At 26.5% G+C, this 22,926-nt stretch overlaps 1 protein-coding gene across 2 annotated transcripts in view; it reads left to right on the plus strand.

Moving 5' to 3' along the window:
* Window positions 1–22,926, plus strand: part of LOC107164705 (neuroligin-4, X-linked-like) — a 335,483-nt gene that overhangs the window by 206,718 nt on the left and 105,839 nt on the right. For both annotated transcript variants that reach the window (XM_089222854.1, XM_089222855.1), the window contains exon 4: window positions 12,374–12,571. In XM_089222854.1, the coding sequence (XP_089078980.1) occupies window positions 12,374–12,571 (198 nt within the window). The remainder of the gene's footprint in view (window positions 1–12,373; window positions 12,572–22,926) is intronic.

The raw sequence follows: 22,926 nt of genomic DNA on the forward strand, positions 1-22,926 counted from the left end.
ATAAAATTTATGATCTCACTTTGATATAATTTTGTATTTAGAATTAAATAATAATAATTATAATACAGTTTCTCTAAATCTATTACTTGATTAATGGGAATTCTTAAAATATTTGACGCTCACTAGGTAGGTCCCATTATATGTAATACATTCTACGTAATTTAACTTGAAAAGGTTGATTAAAAATAAATAATGCTACAAGAAAGAGGAGGTGCTTGGTGCACAGCAAAATTAATAAGTTAGTGTGGAGTATCTTCTTTAATATACAAAATTAATTAAAGGTTATGTATGGAACATTTAAAGATAATTTAGTTTTAAATTGGAACTATATCACTATAGTTTCTTTTAACAAATTGTATTGGCACACAAACTATGACATTAATTATAACTAACATCTTCGTTATTTTATTCTAATCGACTTTTATCAGATATACAGGGTGTCCCACGGAGATCTGACAAATGAAATAACTTTTGTTCTAATCAATATTTTTAAAAAATTTCTTTTAAATATAATTCATAGACACTTGCGCTACATTTTTAGAATACATTTTTTATTTTTTAATACTGAAAATAAAAAATTTAAAAATTGATAAAATTTTTTTTTGAAATATTCAATATAGCCAATTTGTAAATCTGATTTTTAGAAAAATTTATATGGTAAAAACACTTATTTAAGTCAAATGGCTGATTTTTTACAATTTTTTTAAATATCAATATTTTCGTTAAGTAAATTATAGTTAAATTATAGTAATTTATAGTTTATACATCACATATTATTAAAATAAATGCAATGAAAAAAATAATTATATTTTAACATCCACCTATTTAAAAAATTTCTTATAAAATATTTTTAAAAAACTTTATATTATTTGAAATTAAAATGTTTCTAACATAAAATAGATTGTAATTTACTTAACGAAGATATTGATATTTAAAATTTTTTTAATAAATCAGCCATTTGACTTAAATAAGTGTTTTACCATATACATTTTTCTAAAAATCAGATTTACAAATTGGCTATATTTTTTTCAATTTTAAAATTTTTTATTTTCAGTATTAAAAAATAAAAATAAAAAATGTATTCTAAAAATGTAGCGCAAGTGTCTATGGATTATATTTAAAAGAAATTTTTAAAAAATATTGATTAGAACAAAAGTTATTTCATTTGTCAGAATGTCAGATCTTTTTGGGACACCCTATATATAATAAATTAATCTTCTGTTTGAGATATTAAAATATTTCATTGTAAAAAATAAGAATTTTGATTAATCATTAGCTAAATTATGTTCTAAAATTAAATATTTACAAAACCAAAGACTTTCTGATTCTTTCCATAATAGAATTATGTTGCATACTTGTAGGAAATAAAGCTATACTACTTTTTTAATGTTAACTTTATGAAAGCTTGACTAATGTTTTCATGATTTAAAAAATCAAAGCGTACATCTTCTGGACTGTACCAATATATATAAAAAAAAAATATATATACACTATATTTTTAGAGTATCTATTTAACAAAATGTTTAGTAATACTTTGATATTAATACGGTTATTATCAAAATTATTTTTACTAGCTGGATTTTATTACTTCTATCTTTCTACATAATATATGTATATAATAATATAATTTTTAAGCAAACTTCATAGAACAATATGATATTTATTACAAAATAAAAAAAATAAAAATAAGTTCATTATAAAAATTATCATGTCTTTTAAATAATTAAATTATCATCATATAAATTACAGATTAATAAAAACATATTTATGATATAATATTTATTGTTTTTCTTAATACATTTATAAATAAGTACTTGATGTAAATAATAATCCTTGGATCTCAATGACCTATGTCACTGAGGTTAAATTTTGTGAATAATATATATATATTGTTTTTAAAAAAAAATAATTCTTTTACAAATTTAAGTTATTATTTCAAAAACCGATAAATGTAAATAAATCATATTGAAGGTTACAATATATATATTTAAATATGTATAATGGTTTACCTTTAAAATTTAAAATTTAATGTATTCTTGTAAAAAATCCACAGTTTACTTGAAACATTTCTCAAAAGATAAGAAGTTGCGGGATACTTATTTAACTTTTTTTTAAATACATTTTTCTTGCTAATTATTTTTTCACGTGTCAAAACAAAACTGCATATTCATTTTTAATAAAACCGCTTAAGACCAAAAAGTAAATGAAGACATTTTAGATTTGCTATAATCCCATGCATATTACATTAAGCTGGTTTACTTTTTATTAGTTTGGCATTCAATATTTTGATACGATCACAATAATATACATTAAGTTTGTATCAGGTTATAATAAATTTCCTTATGAAACTAATTGTAATTTCAAAATTAAATTTATACGAGTGGATAATGTTCCTTTGGAACAGAAGCGTCTACCTACATAATTTACTATTACCTAGTTAATTAATTAGTAGATTTAGTCATATTAGACATATAGCTTGTCTGTGCCGTAAACTAATTAATTATTAGATTTATAAATGCATAGTGCATATTCTATTTTGAGAAAATTAGTACTATGATGAAATATGTATAAGGGGTATAATAATAAGTACGAATGAATATGCACAGAATTCATGCACATTAATATTCAGGAAATATCAATATTTTAATTTTGAATTAAGGCTAGGTTTCTCGTCTTATCCAGATTTTCACTAATTAGCTTATAATATAACTGAATACAAATTTTTCTCCTTTAAATTTCAATTTATGTGTATCAACTTTTTCAAAAAATGTAATTTTCCTAAAATAAATATGATTGATTTCATCTGAAAAAAATAAACTTATTAAGAAAATATTGCCAAAGTAAGAGTCTAAACTTTGGCTATATTTTCTTTGCGAATACTTTAAAATCTCTTAAATTAGAATTTCAATAAATTCAATATAATAAAATTAAAAAAATTCAAGTAAGTAAGCTATATAAATTACTTTAAATAGATTAAATATAAAAACTTTTCAATCATAATCATATCTATTCTATCCTACATATAAAACCATTTTATTATAAACAAGTAATATAAAATTAAATTAAAATATTTTAAACATTTTGATTAATAAAACTCTGTAGGAAATCGCGCCTTCAGTGATAAAAACACCCTTTTATATTATAAAATGTTAAGGAAATGGTTTTTTAATATTTTTCTGATATATATAAATTGAATTTTGAACAAGTGGCTTATGAGTTATTAACTTTAAGTACTAAGAATATAATAATGATAATTTTTAAAAACTATCTGCATTTAATAAGTACTATATAAAAATATAGATAATGGATTTTTATTTTTTTATGATAATAAGTCATTCAAATTTCAATTTTATTTTGTTTTGGTTCTGAAGAGACTTTTTAAAGTTGAAAAAATGCTCAAATTTCCAACTTCCAGAAAGTTTTTGTCAGTAAATTTTATCTAGTTAGTAGGTACATTAGGAGTTAAAAGTATACTACCCTTGATACTTTCAAAATATTATTAATACAAACAAAAAAAAGCGGGTAAGTCGTGGATGTCGCTCTGCTGTACAGTAGGTTACAAGTGGGTTACTGTAATGGATGGAATTAAATTTGAATCCAATGAAATTATATCATTGTATACGAAAAACGATTCTGAGCGAAGACTGTTATCTGTCTAGGATATATTATAGATTATTAAAAATTTTCAAATCTTAGATTTAAAAAGAAAATTTTTTATGAATTTCTAGTTTGAAATAATTTGCGAATTTTCGTGATTTTCGTGATTTTTACATATTATGTTGTCAAAATTCAAACTTTAAATGCTTGTAAAAAAAAAAAATTGTGACTACGCATTTCTTTAATTTTTCAATTGCTATTATTTAAATGTGTATTAAATTTTCAAGCTTTTCTACCGAACAAATAAATTTTTATCGATATTTATAGAAAAAAAAACTAAAAAAGTTGAAAAATTAAAATGTCAGTAAACAGCTCAAAACAAATCTAAATATTTTGAAAATTTTATCAAATATGGAAAATGCCTATATAAACATTCAGTGAAAATTTAAAGTATCTGCGGTCATTTATTTTAGACTTTTAGAGTTACACCAAAATAAGAAAATCACTAAATGTGAAATCCAGTGAAAATCCAATGTTGTAAAAATTTAAATTTCAAATGCTCATTTGCAAAAATTTAATTTAAATTTCCGGTGGACTGTTTATTTGTGATAAAGATTGAAAAACTTGTAAGGAATCTTGTATTAAATTTTTAAATCTTAGATTTAAAAAGAAAATTTTTTATGAATTTCTAGCTTAAAATATTTTGTGAATTTTCGTGATTTTTACGTATTTTGTCAAAATTCAAACTTTGAATGCTTATAAAAAAAATTGTGACTATGAATTTATTTTATTTTTCAACTGCTATTTTAACAATATGTTAAGAGCCTTGTATTAAATTTTCAAGCTTTTTTGCCTTACAAATAAATTTTTATCAATATTAATTTTAAAAAAACTAATAATGATCGAAAATTTCAAATGCCTATGAATAGTTCAACTTAAGTCGAAAATTTTTGAAAATTGTGCGGTGGATAGAATATACTTATATAAACATTCGGTGAAAATTTCATGTACCTATGGTCATTTGTTTTAAAATTACATCAAAAACTAAAATCGATTTTGTCGAAAAATGAGTGTGCGTAAAATTTCCCGTTTTTCCTTTAATTTTTAGTTTGTTTTTTCTCGATTATTTAGAAAAGTATTAAGAATTTTACACTTTTGACCACCCAAAGTACCAACTAGATTCACTTTCTGATTGAACGAGGTACTGAAGTCAAAAATCTAAGCACTTTTACTGCCCCAAAACGTGATGTCAGACACAAAAAAAAAAAAAAAAAAACACATCGTGGTAAAATCAATACATTCATTGCTCCGCTCAGAATCTAAAAACTAAGAAGAAATGGACATGTTTATAGAAATACTGTTTTTTACAAAACAATTTTTTTTTTTTTGTTCCGATTCAAAAATGAATTATCATACACTTAAAATATGGTTAACATATTTATATTAAAATTAGCTAAACATTACATAATTTTTGAAATATTTTGTTAGCTGTATTTTTGATATGTATTTGTAAATATTTTAACTTGTCTACCTTAATTTTGAATTTTTTTTCAATTTATGCATGATCAAATTTTATGTAAAAATCTTAATAATTCAATACAGGAGTCAGCATAAGTTATAGTTACCAAAATTAATAAAATATTAACAATATATAATAAATATTTTATTGGTATAATATGCGTTTTAAAGTTCAAATTTTTTTGAAACTCAATAGTATCACAAACATATTTATGTTATTTTTTAAAAGAAATAAGCTTTCAAATATATTATTATCTTTTATAATCACATAATGGTACCTATTCTAATGATGTGCGTTTTTGTGTGTCGTTACATTTTGGAGTAGAAAAAATTCTTTAATCTGAGTATGATTTCTTATAGCGAATTGAATATAGTAGGAACTAAGTATTAATTAAAGAATGTTCAATACTTTCATTAATAATAAATTAATATATAAAAACGGATAAAATGAAATAATTACGCACAAGTAACGACAATGCAATAACAACAAAATAAGTTTTCCAATTTAATTTATATATGTATAGGAATACTCTTTATTTCAATGCTAAAAATCAATACATTCATTGGGACGTTTTAAGTCAAAAATGAGTAGGTACATGATTTTGAGTGATTTTTGGTAATAGTAATAATTAAATATAATTTATAGCACTTGAGTTGATATCCAACAAGAATGATAGTCCAACAATCGTCTCCAAACAGTTGTTGGGCGGTTGCCATTGATTTATCCGTTTAGCTTCACGCCGTCCGTTTTCTTGTTACGAGTAATTGCTTTTTTCCGACTTCCTTTTCTTGCTTTTTTTTCTAATAGAACCCAATCCCAGTCGTTGTATATACACATATATACTCCCTGTAAAATCCTATCTCTGGAAAGCGCGATTTCGTGTTCCTCCAGAGAATACACTGTTTAGGCGAAAAAGAAACTCATATTCATTTCGCTTCGGATGCGTAAAAGAAAATGATTTGCAATGCCTTATATATCTGTTACCCTCGTACTCGTTTCATTTCTCCAGGGATAACGATGTTTAAAAATTTCACCATGACGACTAATTACCGAAAACTAATTAGATAACACGGCATAATTATAATGGAACTTTTTCGGTCATTATCATTTTAATAACAAAACAATCATCCGTATTTCGAATTCCCATAAGAGTTGCAATTCAAAACAAAAACTGAACGCTCGTGCACAATTATAACAACGTAACGATAATATTATATTTTATTCTAATAACATTTCACCATTTATTTTACGTATGGCTATATTTGATTTAATATTTCTGTGGTCGTATACAATATTATCTGTTGGCTTAAATAAGAAAATCAGTGTTTCCTTTAATAAAATAATTTGATTTATACAAATTTTCCGTCTATAGACATCCCCAATAATTCTAATCAGATCAAGGTTTCTAAAATAATTGTTCATACATTTTTGAAGCAAAACAAAATACTCCACGTGCATGTATCTTTGCAAGCTGGGATCAGATTTTTGGTTAAATAATAAATAATATAATAACTTATACTGTTCATATCATAAATATTCCATTATAATATTAATATTCTTTCGATAACACTTTTTATCTTATAGTTAGTGTTAACTCTATTTTTAATCATACATAAGACATTAAATAGGTAATGCAGTATAGTATTTTATTCAATGTGTATTTACTACAATAACATCAGCACTCTCTTTAATTGAATAATACCGACCAAAAATTAAGTATAAAATGTTTAACGTTATCATATTATATAGTTTGTTTGTTGTTCTTATTATATCAATTATCTCTCTATTTATAATTTACTTACATTAAAATAATGGTGCCCATTACACTACTTTACGAGAGTCTCTAACACAAAACACATACCTACCTCGTGATGTTACAAAAAGTGAATGGACTGAATTTTTATTGCTGGTGAATACGCTTAAAAGTTTTCAAATTTTTACTTGTGATTATTGATTTTTAATTTGTAAATATCAATTTTAACCATTAAAACATATATGTTTAATAATCCCTAGTTTTAAAACCAAAAAATAAAAATAAAATATACATACCTAAGTGGCAGTTGAAAATAAACATGTTAAAAAGCTTAATACTCTCTCATAACTACTCATAACTACACAATTTTTATAAATTTGAAATAAAACATATATATTATATATGTCTTATTATATAATAATTATATAGTATAAAATATTATCTTTGACTAATTATGAAAAGTAAGTCATATTATGCTTTTTTTATTTTTATCACTTAATAGTTTTATTTTTTTATCAACCATTGACATACCATTTGTCCCAGTATTTTCTTGTTAATATAAAAATGTATATACTCATAGTTCTAATATGATTACAACCAAAATATATATTAAGCTTTTTAATGTTAGAAATATTTTCAATTATTTTATTCATATTTAAACAAAATACCAATATGGAATATGTACATTATAATGTTATAATGCATTCGAATAAACGTGATTATTTCGGGGAAATGGTGGTAAAGCTTCGAGATATTCATAACAAATACCTACAATTATGTTATAAATATGTATTATTATATGTTTAAAACCTTGAAAGATATAAATATAAATTTAAGATATTTTGTCTGATTGCCGGTCAGCATACGTTTATTCAGCCCCCCCCCCCCCCCCCCACTTACCATAGCAGAAATTGTATACTATATACACTAGTCATAGAAATAAATCATTATTTCGTGATATATTACAGAATTAATAACGTTAAAAATTATTGCGAGGAAATGGTCGTAAATTGAAAAGTTTAACTAATTAAAAAAATTACTTTATTTTTTTTTAACGTTTTATAACTCAGTCATCTTGATCTTGTTTATCCTCCTACTTTTTCCGTGGCAGACTTAAGTTTAGGAAAATAAAGATTTATGATAACAAAGTATTTTCGGTTTTAATGTTTTCCAGATAGTTCATTGTTGGCCGTGCCATTTCCATTGAAACATTTGTATGCGCTGTAGTTTTGTTGCATGTTTGTTTGATAAAATTGCAAATTTCTATACAAAACATGTACGCGTATTATTCGGCAAATAATATTATAATATTACATGCCATGCATCAAAAACTTGTAGTTTAAATAAATCTTAAAAACAAATGAAAAAAATCGTATTTAAACAAATACAAATAATTTATATTTCAATATAATAATGAACATCTACATAGAATATTTAAATTCTACAAAAAAGTTACAACACAATATCATACTATTGTAATTCGTAACTAAAAATAAATCTTTGACATTTATCGTTGTCACTTATCACACTAAAATTTGTCAAGCTAATATAACGATAGTTGTTGATAGTTAGTCATGAATAAAAAATAAAATAAAAATAAAATAAAATTATTGCATTCATGATTTTAAATTCCATTGAAGTACGATTTACTTCCCGGATTGGTCGGCCGCTGTTTATTTGAATGTTTAATGCAAACAAAAATGTAATTACTTAAACATTGAAGTAAATAAATGAATGAGTAAAAAAAATGAATGCGAAAAATTGATTACAAAACATTGTTATAACTTTACTATAACAGAAGTTAAAATATATTGTTCAAAATCATCGATACCGGGCCTGCTAATATTGCAATAGGTGCTATTACTATAATAGTAAGAGTTTATTAAAGAGTTAAAATTTCCTAGTGATAATATAATATTAATATATCCATTTCAATAACAGTTCTAAAAATATTCCGGACTAAATCATCAGTCGACTTCATCATTACGTCAAAATAAATAAATAAATTGTTTTTTTGTAAATCCCATTGGTTTTGCTAGCTATGGTTAAATTAAATATACAAAAAATAAAAATAAATTATATTACAAATCGATCATAAGCAACTGCGTGTTGTATTTAAATTAATCACATGACTCGGAGATGAAGAACTAGAATGGTATAGCCGATTATTGAATCATTTCGGGTTCATATTATGCGGATATATTAATTAAAGTTAAATTCTATTACGGACAATAAACAATGAAGGTTGAATGAATCAAATTCAATTTTAAAACACTACTTTAGAAAAGTTCCTTGGTAACATTTTGTTACACATAGACCAGAAATCATATTTCAGTAGGTAGGTAGTCATGTAGTTACTATAGATCATGACTGATGGAATATCTGATGCTTTATTCAATTAGTTTTCAACAAAGTACACGAGCAACGATCCAATTGCAATATTATTGTTATTGATATTGTATCACATCGTGCGGTTTTCTTTATGAACGTCCAGTTTAGTTTTATCTGTAAACTCGCAGCAAATCTTTAGACTCGTATGTGTAGAGTTGATGTGACTTCCATTAATTTTACACTACAATACCTACCTATCTATAATTGAATTTGATTCGTGGCGTAAGTTCGTAATTTATACCTACTCGTATGTACGCTCAGAATTATATTACGCGTGACTACAGCCTGCTGTGTGATATCAGCAAACTTTAATTTCATATTGTTTTTCCACTTGATGTATTATTGTGTTTTATGTGTACTATTTAAATCCACTTCATATGAATCGCATAGTTTTATAATATTATATTTTATTCATATTACATACGAACACTAAATTTAATACCTAATTTCAATTTAAAATTACAATAATTTAGTATCGTCGTATTAATTGAATTTATTTTATATATACCTATTTAAATACAAAATTAAAATTGAATTTGAAATATGGATGAAAAATTTACTATACCTATTCCATTACTATTTCATCCTTGATTTAAAATATTTTATAAATCATACTGCGCTTAAAATACGTCAATATTTATTAGGATTTATGATCGCAATTGTAATTTATGGTAATACACATTTTCTCTTATGACCATTTCAAAAAGTCTCCAAAAAATAAAGATATATATTATATTCTGAAATAAAACACTCATTTTCTGTCATTATTATTCTATTATTTAGCACGCTTTAAAAACCATAGAATAAATTGAAAAAAGTTTTCGTAAAGATGTTGCTAAATATTAAGTGTTTTATAAATCTAAATTTTAAATGAGATTCGTTTGAAAGGAAATAGACATTGGACGAAGTTTTCGGAAATTTAAACATGATACAATATCGTTGCTTTAAATGACTGAGAATTAAAAAAAAACAAAGTTTTTGTTTACATTGGTTTAAAAATGATCACAATGATCAGTAAAACTGTTAAATATACAATGACAAAAATATATACTTTAATAAAATTATTATAAAGTACTGAATGAATTGGATACTTTGCCTGCATTACGGCATGTGTTTAATGTTATCAAGTGTCGTTAAAGTATAATTAACTTTTTTTTAATGAAGTAAAAAAATACTGTCTATATTTTATAGTAATATCCATTTCTGAAGTTGTTATAAACCAAATGGTATAGGAAATAATCAACTATTGTAATTATGGATGAAAATAATGGTTTTTAGAATCAAGGTAGTTAGCTATTAATTATTATCACAAGTTATGATAAATCAAGGTTTAGTTATGAAAATAGGTGCCCAAACTTAATTTACATTCAAATCGTCAACTTGTTATCACAAAATATACACACCATTAAAATATGAATTACAATTTGTGAATTGTACATCTCTTTTGTCACTTGTTAAACTATATTACATATTGGTTTATCTCTCATTTTGTGATTACACTACGTCTTGGAAAAAATACGTATCTTATATTATATTTTGATGATCACTAATATGTAATTTTATTATACAATATAGGTAGATATTTACAAACGTAATAGTTATTTATGCTGCACAATACAACAATATAATATTCATCATATTTTATATAATATTATTAACCACTTGTCAAAAATTTTACCAAATTGATCACAAACGCAACGAAATTAGATTACAGAACTCAAATGCTTATATTATATCGTGTTTAAATTAAAAATCATTAATTTAACATAAATTAATGCCAGTTAAAACGCGCTATGAATTTTACTACCTGCCTTTGATAACCTATTGCATATACATATTAAAATTAAATAAAACGATTCTTACTGATGTTAGTGGTATATCACGAATGATTGACTGTTTTAAATGTCTATAGCTTTATATATTATATACATTGTGTTAGTTCTTCAAAATCCTGACATTTAACGTAACCATCTAGTTAGATTAGATTATAAATAATTAGATTTTAAAAATATACCTATTAAACCCAATATTCTTCCTATAACCTATATTAGTATATTACACCTCATAATCGTGTGATTTATTCTATTCAGACGATTTAACAATAAGTAATAAGCTAAATTCATATTTTTTTTTAATCTATTAAATCAGCTGAAAAACAAATATACTAAATTAAAAATTAATTATCATTTTACCACTGGCTTCAAATATATAAATTTCAAAAAATTATATAATATAAAACAATTAACAATATCCATTGCGTATCTATTGTATGAAAGTAATTTATGTATTAAGCTCAACACAAATATCAATTAAAACTCCATATTGTGTATACGTACAGAACCCAAGTAAAAAATTAATTTTTAAGTCATGTCCGAGTATAATTTTCCAAATAGTATAATGTATATTTATTGATATTTTATTTTATATTTTTTAGTAACATAATAAATAATATTCCTAACGTGAATGTGATTGTTTTATTAGCATTCCGTTCTAATTAAACAATGTGTAATTCAGTTAAGACAACTTAACCTAGTCAAATACAAACAATTATATTATATTCATCATGCTAAGTCCATTAAATCCTGAAATGTAGATAAAAAATATTATTTTAAATTATTTTAATCTAAATAACAATAAACCATAGAAAAAAAATAAATAAACAAGAGCAATTTGCTAAAAAAAGATATCTTACTCGTCAATTGTCGCCGTCGTCATTCATCGATATCATCTGGTAACCATCTACTGAGCTGAATTCCCAGAAGCATTTATTGTCATGGATTATGTGTAGCGCTTCTCTACGTCTTAAAGTCACATCCGGCCGTTAAGACTAAACTTTAACAGGCTTGAAAGAGTGGAAAAGGGAGCTCAACGTGGAGCAAACCTCCTTCCTACTGATTTCTCTCTCTCCCTCGACCGTATCAACAAAAAGACTTTCGTCTCTCCTCCTCAGCCCTTTCCGTGGATCTAAAGTGTACATCATGAACAAATGGCTGCCGGATTTAAGCTCATGTCTGCTTGCTGTAAATCAATGTTGCATTGTCCCCATTTATCTCTATTTATTATTATTATTATTATTTTATATTATTCATGTGAAATCTTATTATGTTCTTTAGGTTTTTTAAATCTCAACTCCAATCAGCACCTCAAGTCACCGTCCAACTATGGTCTTATGGACCAAATAGCAGCTCTGCACTGGATACAGGAGAATATAGCTGTGTTTGGTGGTGACCCTAGTAACGTAACATTAATGGGTCATGGAACCGGGGCCGCTTGCGTCGGTTTCTTGATGGCATCGTCTGCGGTACCAGATGGTAAGTTTCCAAAAACGAATCCCGTATTATTTAAGCCTAGTAAAGACGATTTTTACAGTGTATTATGAAGACCCTATTATTTAGTGCTGTGGCCTAGGTATTAGGCATAATATTTTAATCGTTTCAGTTGCCACTTTAGTGATTTAAGTTTAATTTAAATTTAAGAAAATTATTTGTTATTTTAATCTTAATAAATCGATGTCTAATTTTGTAATGCACGATATAATATCTAATCATTTTGCGTACTGTAGATAAAGTAAGGGCAGACTGTGTTTTTTATAATATCGAAATAGTACATAAAAAATTCAATTTATTAGTGTACGGAATAGAAAGATATATTATACGCGTACAAACTATAAACGCCTTTGTTGTTAAAAGGAATCGTGCCAAATCTCTTGACTTTACTTAAAAAGTTTGGTTTGTGAGAGATTGTTTTTGTCTTTTACGTATCCTCATTCCCATAGCAACAAATTATAATTTTTTCGACCACAAAAGTTAGGAATTATAGCAATATTTTTTCGTTGGAAAAATGTTAAACAGAAAATACATATTATAAGGTATTTTACGTTAGAATGTAGTACCTACCTCTTAGATAACAATTTTAAGCATTTCATATCCAAAAGTTTTTTTTTTTATTCATTTTAATTGATTAATTATTGAAAATTTATTGATAAAATAGCAAAAATATTATTAAAGGTCTATATTAATTAAACACAATTAGTAAAAAATACTGTCTGATAAACATATCAATAACAATTTTGATTTAATGATTTCTAAATTAGTCATGAACTAGTGATTTCAATTTTAAATTAAAATAATCCTTACGTAATCACCAAATTGATACTGTTATTTTCAAGTTATTTAAATACCAATTGTCTTTGATTCAATTTACTCACATTTCTTTTATATGGATTCTATGAAAGTAAAAACATTCTAAAATGAGCCATTTCGTAAATCATTATATGATATAAAAATAATCCACATTAGTGATTTAAATCCTATAAACTATTTTTTTATATTTATTTTTTAAAATATTCTTTTAATTTATATTTTTCTGGTCTAAGCCAACTATAAATTTGAATATCTATTGCTTACTAACCGAATAGGTATTGGTGTTTTACACATTAATTATTTTTTACCATACTCAAATTAGATTTCAAAAGTACCCCCTGTAAAAAATATCTGATCGAGTTAAAGTAGTTTTTTATTTTTTATTTTTATTGGAAGTTTATTAAACGCCACAATAAGTATGGTTCCAAAAACTATAAAAGTTCCCCAAAAACGATTAAAGTTAATACGCTTAATTTCCAGTAGTTTCTTAATTCTTTGTTTATTTCGAAACCAGTGATATATGATCTACTCTGGATTGCAACGTAAGTCTTGTTCGGGTACAAAACCGAGGGAACAGTTGTTAAAAAGCGCGTATGGCATACCAATACACGGCTAATAATAATTAATTTTTTTGGCCAGCTGCAGTGGGGGCTTTTATCGGGTCGTTTATAACGTCCCACTCGTCGTTTTCATGGAATAAACTCCTATAAAGACATAAAGGCTTTAGCCTTTTTCAGGCCAAGACGGTGTGATATGAATTCGTAAGCAGAGCCCGAGAAGGGTCGATCCAGTCCGTCCGACCGTAAAATTCCGGTTGAGATTTATTGTCTGTGGCCTGCGCTGTGTCGTTCCTTTTTGTTTTCGTTCGAATTCTTACGGGGTTGATTTTTTTTTTTTTTGTTCACTTCATTGTTTTCCCCATCGTACGTTAAAAACAAATCCCGTGATGAATTTTGCCTGGATGGTAGTTTTTTTCTTTTAATTGTGAGTTTGGTTAGTATTTGCTTTGGAATTTTCCACATTAGAGTATCGGGAAAAACTTTTACGCTGGCGCCACAAGATGAATTCGATCTGCAATCATAGTCTAACGTCACTTTCCACGTTCCCTCTTGTACAATATGATGGTACTTCGGAGAGTCTCGACCAACTAGGTCTAATGGATAACTTGGAAGGGCGAAATGTTTAAATTACCAAAATTAAGAGCCCCAATACGAGCAACTATCCATTCAAATAATTCAGTAAAATGTTCGAGTGAAATGTCGAAAATATATTAATTTTATGTTAGTTGAACTATTCTTTATACTTTTCTAGAGTTATAAATTAGGTAATAATACCATTTGAAATATTCTTATCGCAATAATGCATCTAAGGTATTACGTTAAAACATAAAATATTATTTTTAAACTTTAGATTTATGTCTCTGATATCTTTTCCATACTATTCTATTCAATTATAATTCATAAATTGTATGTTATCTTTTTATTTTATATCCAGTATATAAAATAATTCTCATAATATTGCGCAGCAACAATCACTAAAAAGATTAATATTGATTGAAATATGGCAGTTACCTAATACTTGTTTTATTATATTATAGTTTATGGTTTTCTATAACTATTACCATTAGGTAATTTTTAGGTTTTTTGTTTGTTTTAATTCAATTATTTTTTTAAAAGAACCATTCCAAGAAACATATAATAAAGAGTTTAGCAAGTAGGTCAACTTGGCATTATTATTAATTTTAATTTTCATAACCATTTATGTTATGGTATATTGAAAAATATAATAAATCATTTGAATATCACAGAGAAACATAATATGTATTGTACTTGCAACATAAAATAGTAAATATAGATTAGAGTAAAACAATAACTACAATAATAAATTAATATTTACTAATTTAATATATTATAGTATATGAAATATATAATATTGCGTAAAATATACCTATCTTATCTATATAGTGTAATAAATATGATTTGATACATAATATTTGGTCAAAAATCAGAATATTGTTTTAAATTTTAATATAACCATTTAGGTAATGATATTCATCATAAATGTATCCAGTAGGTGGTGAAAAAAAATATAATGAAACAATGTTATTTTTATATACGTCTACACCTACAACTGCTGTAATAAATGTATAAACTGTAACACAATTATTTATCTTATGAATATTATAAAACATATTTTATAGTTAATATATGCCTTCGTCGATATTACCCCATGACCTATGCTATTCGTTAAAAATTTGATTTGCTTTTGAAAAAATAGGTCTCCCCAATCACCTAATATGTTTTTTATATTAAAAATTACACATAAACTAGAAATTCCTCTTTTCAAAATACAAATTATTATTAAAAAGTTTAACAAGATTCTCAGTGTTCGAATAACCTTACCCTTATTGTATATGCCACATCAGTTATTGTTCCACCGCGTTGGATGACTACAGAACACCAGGTCGTTAATTCTTATACATTTGGACGGTACCTAGATCGTTATAGTAAATATAACGTGCGCACTGCACATGTACATAATATACCGTTGATAGTGGGTTTAGTGGTGGGGGGAATTGAAGTGGGAATAATAAAACTAAACGAATGGTTCGTTTGTCCGAAAAGTGTATGAACGGCCCAATGATGTTTATTCAGGACGATAAAAAACAATAGTTCGGCCAACGGTAATAGCAAGAGAAGAGGTGGCGATACGATTCTAATATTTCGGACTTGAAGTGTATCTCTAAACGTCGATAAACGGCAAACGGTATCTCGCCTACGATCCCGGTTATTTCCCCGTATTACAACCTTTATTGTGTTGGCGAATTACACTTACACTCAAAGACACTGATGACATTTGTGTGAAGTGCTCACGATAAAATGTAGAGGATTGTAAAAAAAAAAAGAAGAAGACATTTTTAAATTTTCTTCTTCTTCTTCGTAATTCAATAGTATGTATCTTTTTGAAAACAATGCTCTTCAAACTATAGATATTTAAAAAAAAAATCTTGTAGAATTATATATTCATCATATTAGTTAATATTGTCCATACTAGTAACACAATAATAAAACAATTTTTAAAATATTGCAAATATTGCAAATAACACAACGACCTTAAATCTAAATGTTTGCTATATGAACGCTTGGCATTGGGTTTTAATATTAAACAAATAGTTTGATGCCAAAATAAAATTGATATAATAATAAAAATTGTAAAATTTGTCAGAATATTATTTAAAGTTAGTTTATGTTATTCATTAATATTTTTTTATTACATAAACGTAATTTTTATTTTGATATTGATATTTCATACGTAAAATTGTTTTTAATAGACCTTGAAAAATATTAAGCTAAGTAATAAATGATTTAGAAATATAGAAACAATATTAACGAATTTGATAACATTAGTTTTGATTGTAAGAGTACAGGGAGAAATATAATTGCATGTCACTGTTTTTAACGTTTTCTGGAAAAATTTTATTTTATCGATATTGTCATCTTTTCTAAACAGCCCTTGTAACAATAATAACATTATCACAACGTACACATTGAACATAAAATATAATATATTAAATATACGTATTATTATTTATAACGTAATTTCGTATCAATACGTCATAACTATCAGCTAAACTTGCAACACACACACACAAACCACTCATAAAACGCAAACTTTTACCAAATCGTATAAATTTTGCACGCGTCCGTTTTCGATCCGATCGTTTTCGATCCGATCGTTTTCGCTTCAAATCTTTTTTATTTCACGGCAGTGGTGATTTATGTGCGTCGGGTTTTATGCCACACCCCGTTGACGACGGCGTTTATTATATTATTTTTGTCGCTCGCGATTTTTTTTTTTTTTTTTGTTCTAGCCTCGCAGTACACGGCTTGTAATAAATCCGGTTTTTTTTTTTAATTTGGAATCATTTGTTCTCCGCTTTATTTTCCATTAAGCCGTCACACTCGGGTGGCTGATGGTCGAACGACTCCGATGAGGAGTATGGACGCACCGGCGAGTGGGCATCAACTACGATGACCATTTATATATGTTATTTATATATGTATATATAATATATATACCATAATACATTTTATAACTACTGTATCGGGTACACGCCATACACACGGACTGTGTTGACAGCGGTAGCGGTCAACGACAGGGGTGGGAGGAAGGAGAAGGGAAGGAATTGCTGGTTGTGGTGCAGTTTCCGGGTGAATACCTGTGCGGGGATGAGTGAGTATGCAAGCGACAATCGGTCGGTCGTGTTTCGGGATCGACGCGATTGTTATTGAACGATATACGACCGATTCTAGGGCTGCGGTCGGATAGCGGTGAAGTTTAAACCGTCATTCAGTGCAGGCCAAGTCCAGTCTGTTTTGTATATTTTCCACTGTATAATAGCTGTTGTACACGTATCTGTGTTGCTCCGACAACAATATCGTGATTACGCCGATTGTCTTCATCGACCGTAACTCCTGCGAGAGACACATTTATACCGACACGAAGTATAATATTAATGATTTAGATAAATAGTTAGGTAAATTGAAGTGTATACTCTCTTTTTTTTTTCTTTTTTTTTTTTATTCCCAATCGAATATGATTGTTACCTATCTAAAATAATGGACTTTTAATAATTGTATGCACACTTGATTTTTATTAAACCCGTAAAGAGCATAATATATATATATAATTTTTTTTTATATAAGTTTTACAATACACTCAATTTTTGAAAAAGATAGACGTATTATATTTGGCTTTTAAGGCTAAAACCATCGATATACGAGTAGTACCTATTTGTTTCATATAATTGCATTTTTATTCACGTGTTCCAGGAATAGAAATTAAATACGTACAAATTGTGTTTATACGTTTCTATATGCTCATATTTACAGTAAGTATTATTATTGGTATTAAAAAAAAAAAAAACATTAATTACGTATTTCCATATAAAAACCTGTTTATAACCGTTGAGGCGTTGAGTTTCGATACGTACTTGATGGTATAACATTGCATAGGTTATAGGTTTCGACGATCATTCGTTCATACATTTATACATTACTCGTAATCATTGTTTTTCGAGTGGAAACATAATGCGTATATCGAAATACATATTCAAAATCTCTGTGCATGAGTAAAATTATTGTGCACCAATGTTAATACTTATTGTCCAACTATTTTTTTTTAAATATAATTTTGATAAAATGGTTATATAATAGATAGTTATGACCATACAAGAAATATCAGCTAGCTACAATTTATTATACATATTAAATATATTGATGTATATTTTATAGAGCTGGCTTATATGAAGTGCTTGACAAGTAAAAATGTTATAAATTATACCAAAATTATTAATGATAATATTTTAAACGTCAAACTACAGGAGGTAGACAAAGGAGAATAATATTATAATATACATACAAAGACTGCATGTGGGATGGGGGTATTTACATACCGAGGACAGACATGGTGGGATATATTATGCTGTACAAATAATTTACCTATTTGCTACTACAAAACATACGTTTCGTATGCTTATTTTGGGCCGGAAGACGTCATGACTCGTCAACGTAATTTAAACGCCTTACGACTTCGCGATAGCTTTAATAGACTCACCCATGGAATTAATACAATATTATACACGCAAAAACGAGAATATTTTCATGCCATGGCGAACCAGAGTTGTCGGAATATGGACTGACCACGTTTTAAACCTATCGTCCGATAGCCATAAAATGCATCTTCCGCTGAATTTGACGAGGGTCCTACACTATTTTTAATGGAAAAATACCATTTAAAATACTTTTTGGTCGTATTAAACACATCCCGTCGGCGTGCCTTCAACGAGCATCCAGCATAGACATGTCGAATTATGTCTATCAATTTCTGAACACTGCACGCTACAGTTATACCTAATCGGTTTTTCCATATCCACCTACTACAAAAATGGTTTTAGTAGCTTCGAATGTAAATTATTAATTTGTTCGTCGTACTCATGAGTATACTGTTATTATTATCCTATGATATTTGATACCACAATTGCAACTCAATAAAATAATTAAGAAATAAACTTAATATAACAGATTGTAAGAAATAATATAATATAATTAGTAGAAACTTTTTATAATATGGTAACTTCTATGTTTTGAGATCAGAATAATACTTTTTGTAGAAAAATATCAAATGATCTCAGCCAAGTTGCAGAGCAGTATTCGAAACGCCATGGATGTCGTTAATTGGTTTATTAAAAGCTCAAATATGAGTACTGTAATTGTATCGTTTATAAACACGGTTTTCTATTGATTATGTCAAGTAAATAATATAAATATACATAATTTTATAGTTATCACTCAAATTGATATAAATATTTATTACATAAGGTTCAAATAATTAAAAATAAATACAATTAATATTCAATAAACAAGTCATTAAATAGTTCTAACTAATTGATTATTATAATAATGAAGCCTTGATATGGTAAATATTAGTTAGTTAGATAAAGATTTTAATAAATTAATTCAAATCATCGCTATCATACAATGTAGACAATTATTCAGCATATAAAATAATTTAATATAAATAAATTCAAATTTTTATTTATAATTAGTATGCGACGCATATAATTTTTCAGGATACTTATGATATAATTTAATTTATTCCATAACATAGTGTAAATGTTTAAATTAATACTTATATTATAAATGTGTTGATGTCTAGTATTTCAAAGTTTTTTCTACAAATAATAATTATAAAAAATGTTATACGTGCAATAGAACAGTTATACATAATTTATGTACTATTAATAGATAATCCATGTCATACTGAGAGGAGGTGGAATATAGGAAGGATATATCAACACTAATTGTGTCATGTATTATATTTAAATACATACAAATATATACAAGTTTGTTTAACAAATAGTTTAAAGAAAACATAGTAGAAGCCAGTATGTAATGAAATACTTTACTCTGTATCAATTGTAAAAATTAATGCAACAAATTGTCGAATTTGTATGACATGAAAAAATAAATAGGAATTTTAATTGAAGTTTACGTTTAGTTTAACAAAAAAAATATGATTTATATTATATACTTATCTTTAACTAAATTAAAACAAAATATTAATATGTGGTACCAAAAATTCAGGATATAAATGCTCAAGTGTTAATATAATATTTGAAAAAAAAAATGTTAAGGTAAATAAATAGTATCATGAAACAAGAAGTACCTAATGTAAAATGTATTCGTTCTTGGCATAAAATAATTTGAGTATTTTTATGACCTGTTAATTTTTTTTTTTTTTATTAGAAATAAGCCTTGGCTGCGGAGGCCATTGGCTGACATAGTTTACATTGTTAATGAAAATTGTTGTATACACTATTTACATTATTTACAAAAACATTACACATATTACAACATAATAGATTATAGATTGTTAATTAGGTTGGTCTTGATTAAAAAGGACATGCCGCATGCTAATGTTGTCTGGGTGGAGGGCTTCCGATATAATATTTGATACTCCAGCTTCTCGTTTGTCCGATTCGAAGGAACGGCATTCAGATACGATGTGTTTGATAGATAGAAGTGTACCACAACTGGCGCAAATGGGTGGGTCTTCTTTCTTCATCAAGTACTGGTGAGTTAGCTGCGTGTGTCCTATGCGCATTCTATTTATGGAGACTTCCATCTTTCTTGAAAATTCAGGTGGGGAATGCCATGTGTGAATGGTGTTTTTGATTTGGTTAAGTTTAGAGGCGCCTTGTTTCCATTCCCGTAGCCATAAATTGTTTGCAATTGTTTTTGATAAGGATCTGGCGTCGTTTAGGGTAAAACAATTGAGTTTAATAGCGTCAGGGGAGGTTAATGCTTGACGAGCTTTTTCGTCAGCTCTTTCATTACCCGAGATTTGATTGTGGCTAGGAATCCAAATCAGAGTGATTGAGTGGCCTGACTGTGTAAGATCGTTGAGTTGGTTATGTATTTTCTTGGTGATCTCATTTGGGGTGATGAGGTTATCGATACTTCTTAACGTGCTTAGTGAGTCGCTTAGGATTACTGCTTTATGTGTGTGTGTTGTTTTAATGAGGTCCAGGGCAAAGGAGATTGCCACTGCCTCAGCTGTGTAAATTGAGCTAAAGTTTGGTAGTCTCAGCATGCTGACGTGGTCATGGAGTACTACCGCTGCTCCAACTCCATTTTCCATTTTAGAGCCGTCAGTGTAAATTTTGGTGTAGTCGTGAAGGACCTGTTAATTGTATGTTGAATGATTTTGCGTTTTGTGTATTAATGTTATGAATAGACATGATTACACGATCATTTTATCAGATAACGCATATTATGTATCGGGTTATGATCATAATTTATCTTAAAAATAATTATATTTATTTTGTATACAATTTATTATTAAATTATAACTGTGTTTAGTTAATTGCATTAAAATGCTAAGTTTGTTTGACATTATTTAAAGTATAAGCCTCAAAAAAAAAAATAATATTGATCAAAACATACGTGAAGTGCGAGCTAGAGGGAGAGAGTGGAGGATCCGATTCAGAGTTTTTAAATCGCGTCACACCAATCATGGTATTTTAATTACATATAAAAAAATCAGTATTTGATAACGTTTTAAGCATCGAAAAGCCCAACGAAGTGGATATGAAAGGACAACTTTCAAATTAATTCAAATACATGGTTGTATACAATGAATTTTAAATTAGCAAAATAATATCGAAAAAAATAAAATATATAATGGCCCATCTGGGAGCCGTTTGATTGAACTTTAAACAGGAAAAGCATGACGAAAATCGTTTAGGTAATAAATATAATATATAATATATTTATGCATTAACAATTTAATCTGATCGCCACTTACGGATATGTCTGATTAAAACACACTAAAATAATATCCAAACCTTATCTATATTATTTAAACATTGGCTATCAAATAAATTTTGCAAATAAAATTAAAATTGAAATTATCTAATATACTTATATCTTATTGTTATCAATTTATAATTAATAATGTAAATTTAAAAATTTTAAATAAATATTATTATACATTGAAATGTAAAAATTAAATAATTGTACGTAACATTTTGTTGGTATAATTCTTATCTAAAAACTATTGTTAAACGTTAAAAAAAAATAATAATAAAACCATTAAAGTTTTTTTCGAATATATGATGAATGAAAAAATACATTTATTTGGCAGTTATAAATTATGTTGTTAATTTAATTTTATTGTAAATTGCCATCATTGTTAAAACTTTTAATGCGATAAAAATATTTTAATAAATAATTTAATCAAACAAAGATGGTCTGTTGGCTTAAATAATTAAGTATATTTTATGGTATATTAATTATATTTTAATTAAAAAATACATATTAGTACAACTTATATTTATAATTCCAAATCCATTCTTTTATTATACTATTAAAATAGTATTTGTATATTTTAAATCACATATTATTATTATAACTTTTGAGTAATTACCAGCTTACCATAGAATGGCTTTAGCTTAAAAATAA

The sequence above is a fragment of the Diuraphis noxia genome, unplaced genomic scaffold (genome assembly GCF_037042655.1).
Source record: "Diuraphis noxia isolate RWA-SAM2 unplaced genomic scaffold, SU_Dnox_SAM2 contig0003, whole genome shotgun sequence".
Lineage (NCBI taxonomy): Eukaryota > Metazoa > Arthropoda > Insecta > Hemiptera > Aphididae > Diuraphis > Diuraphis noxia.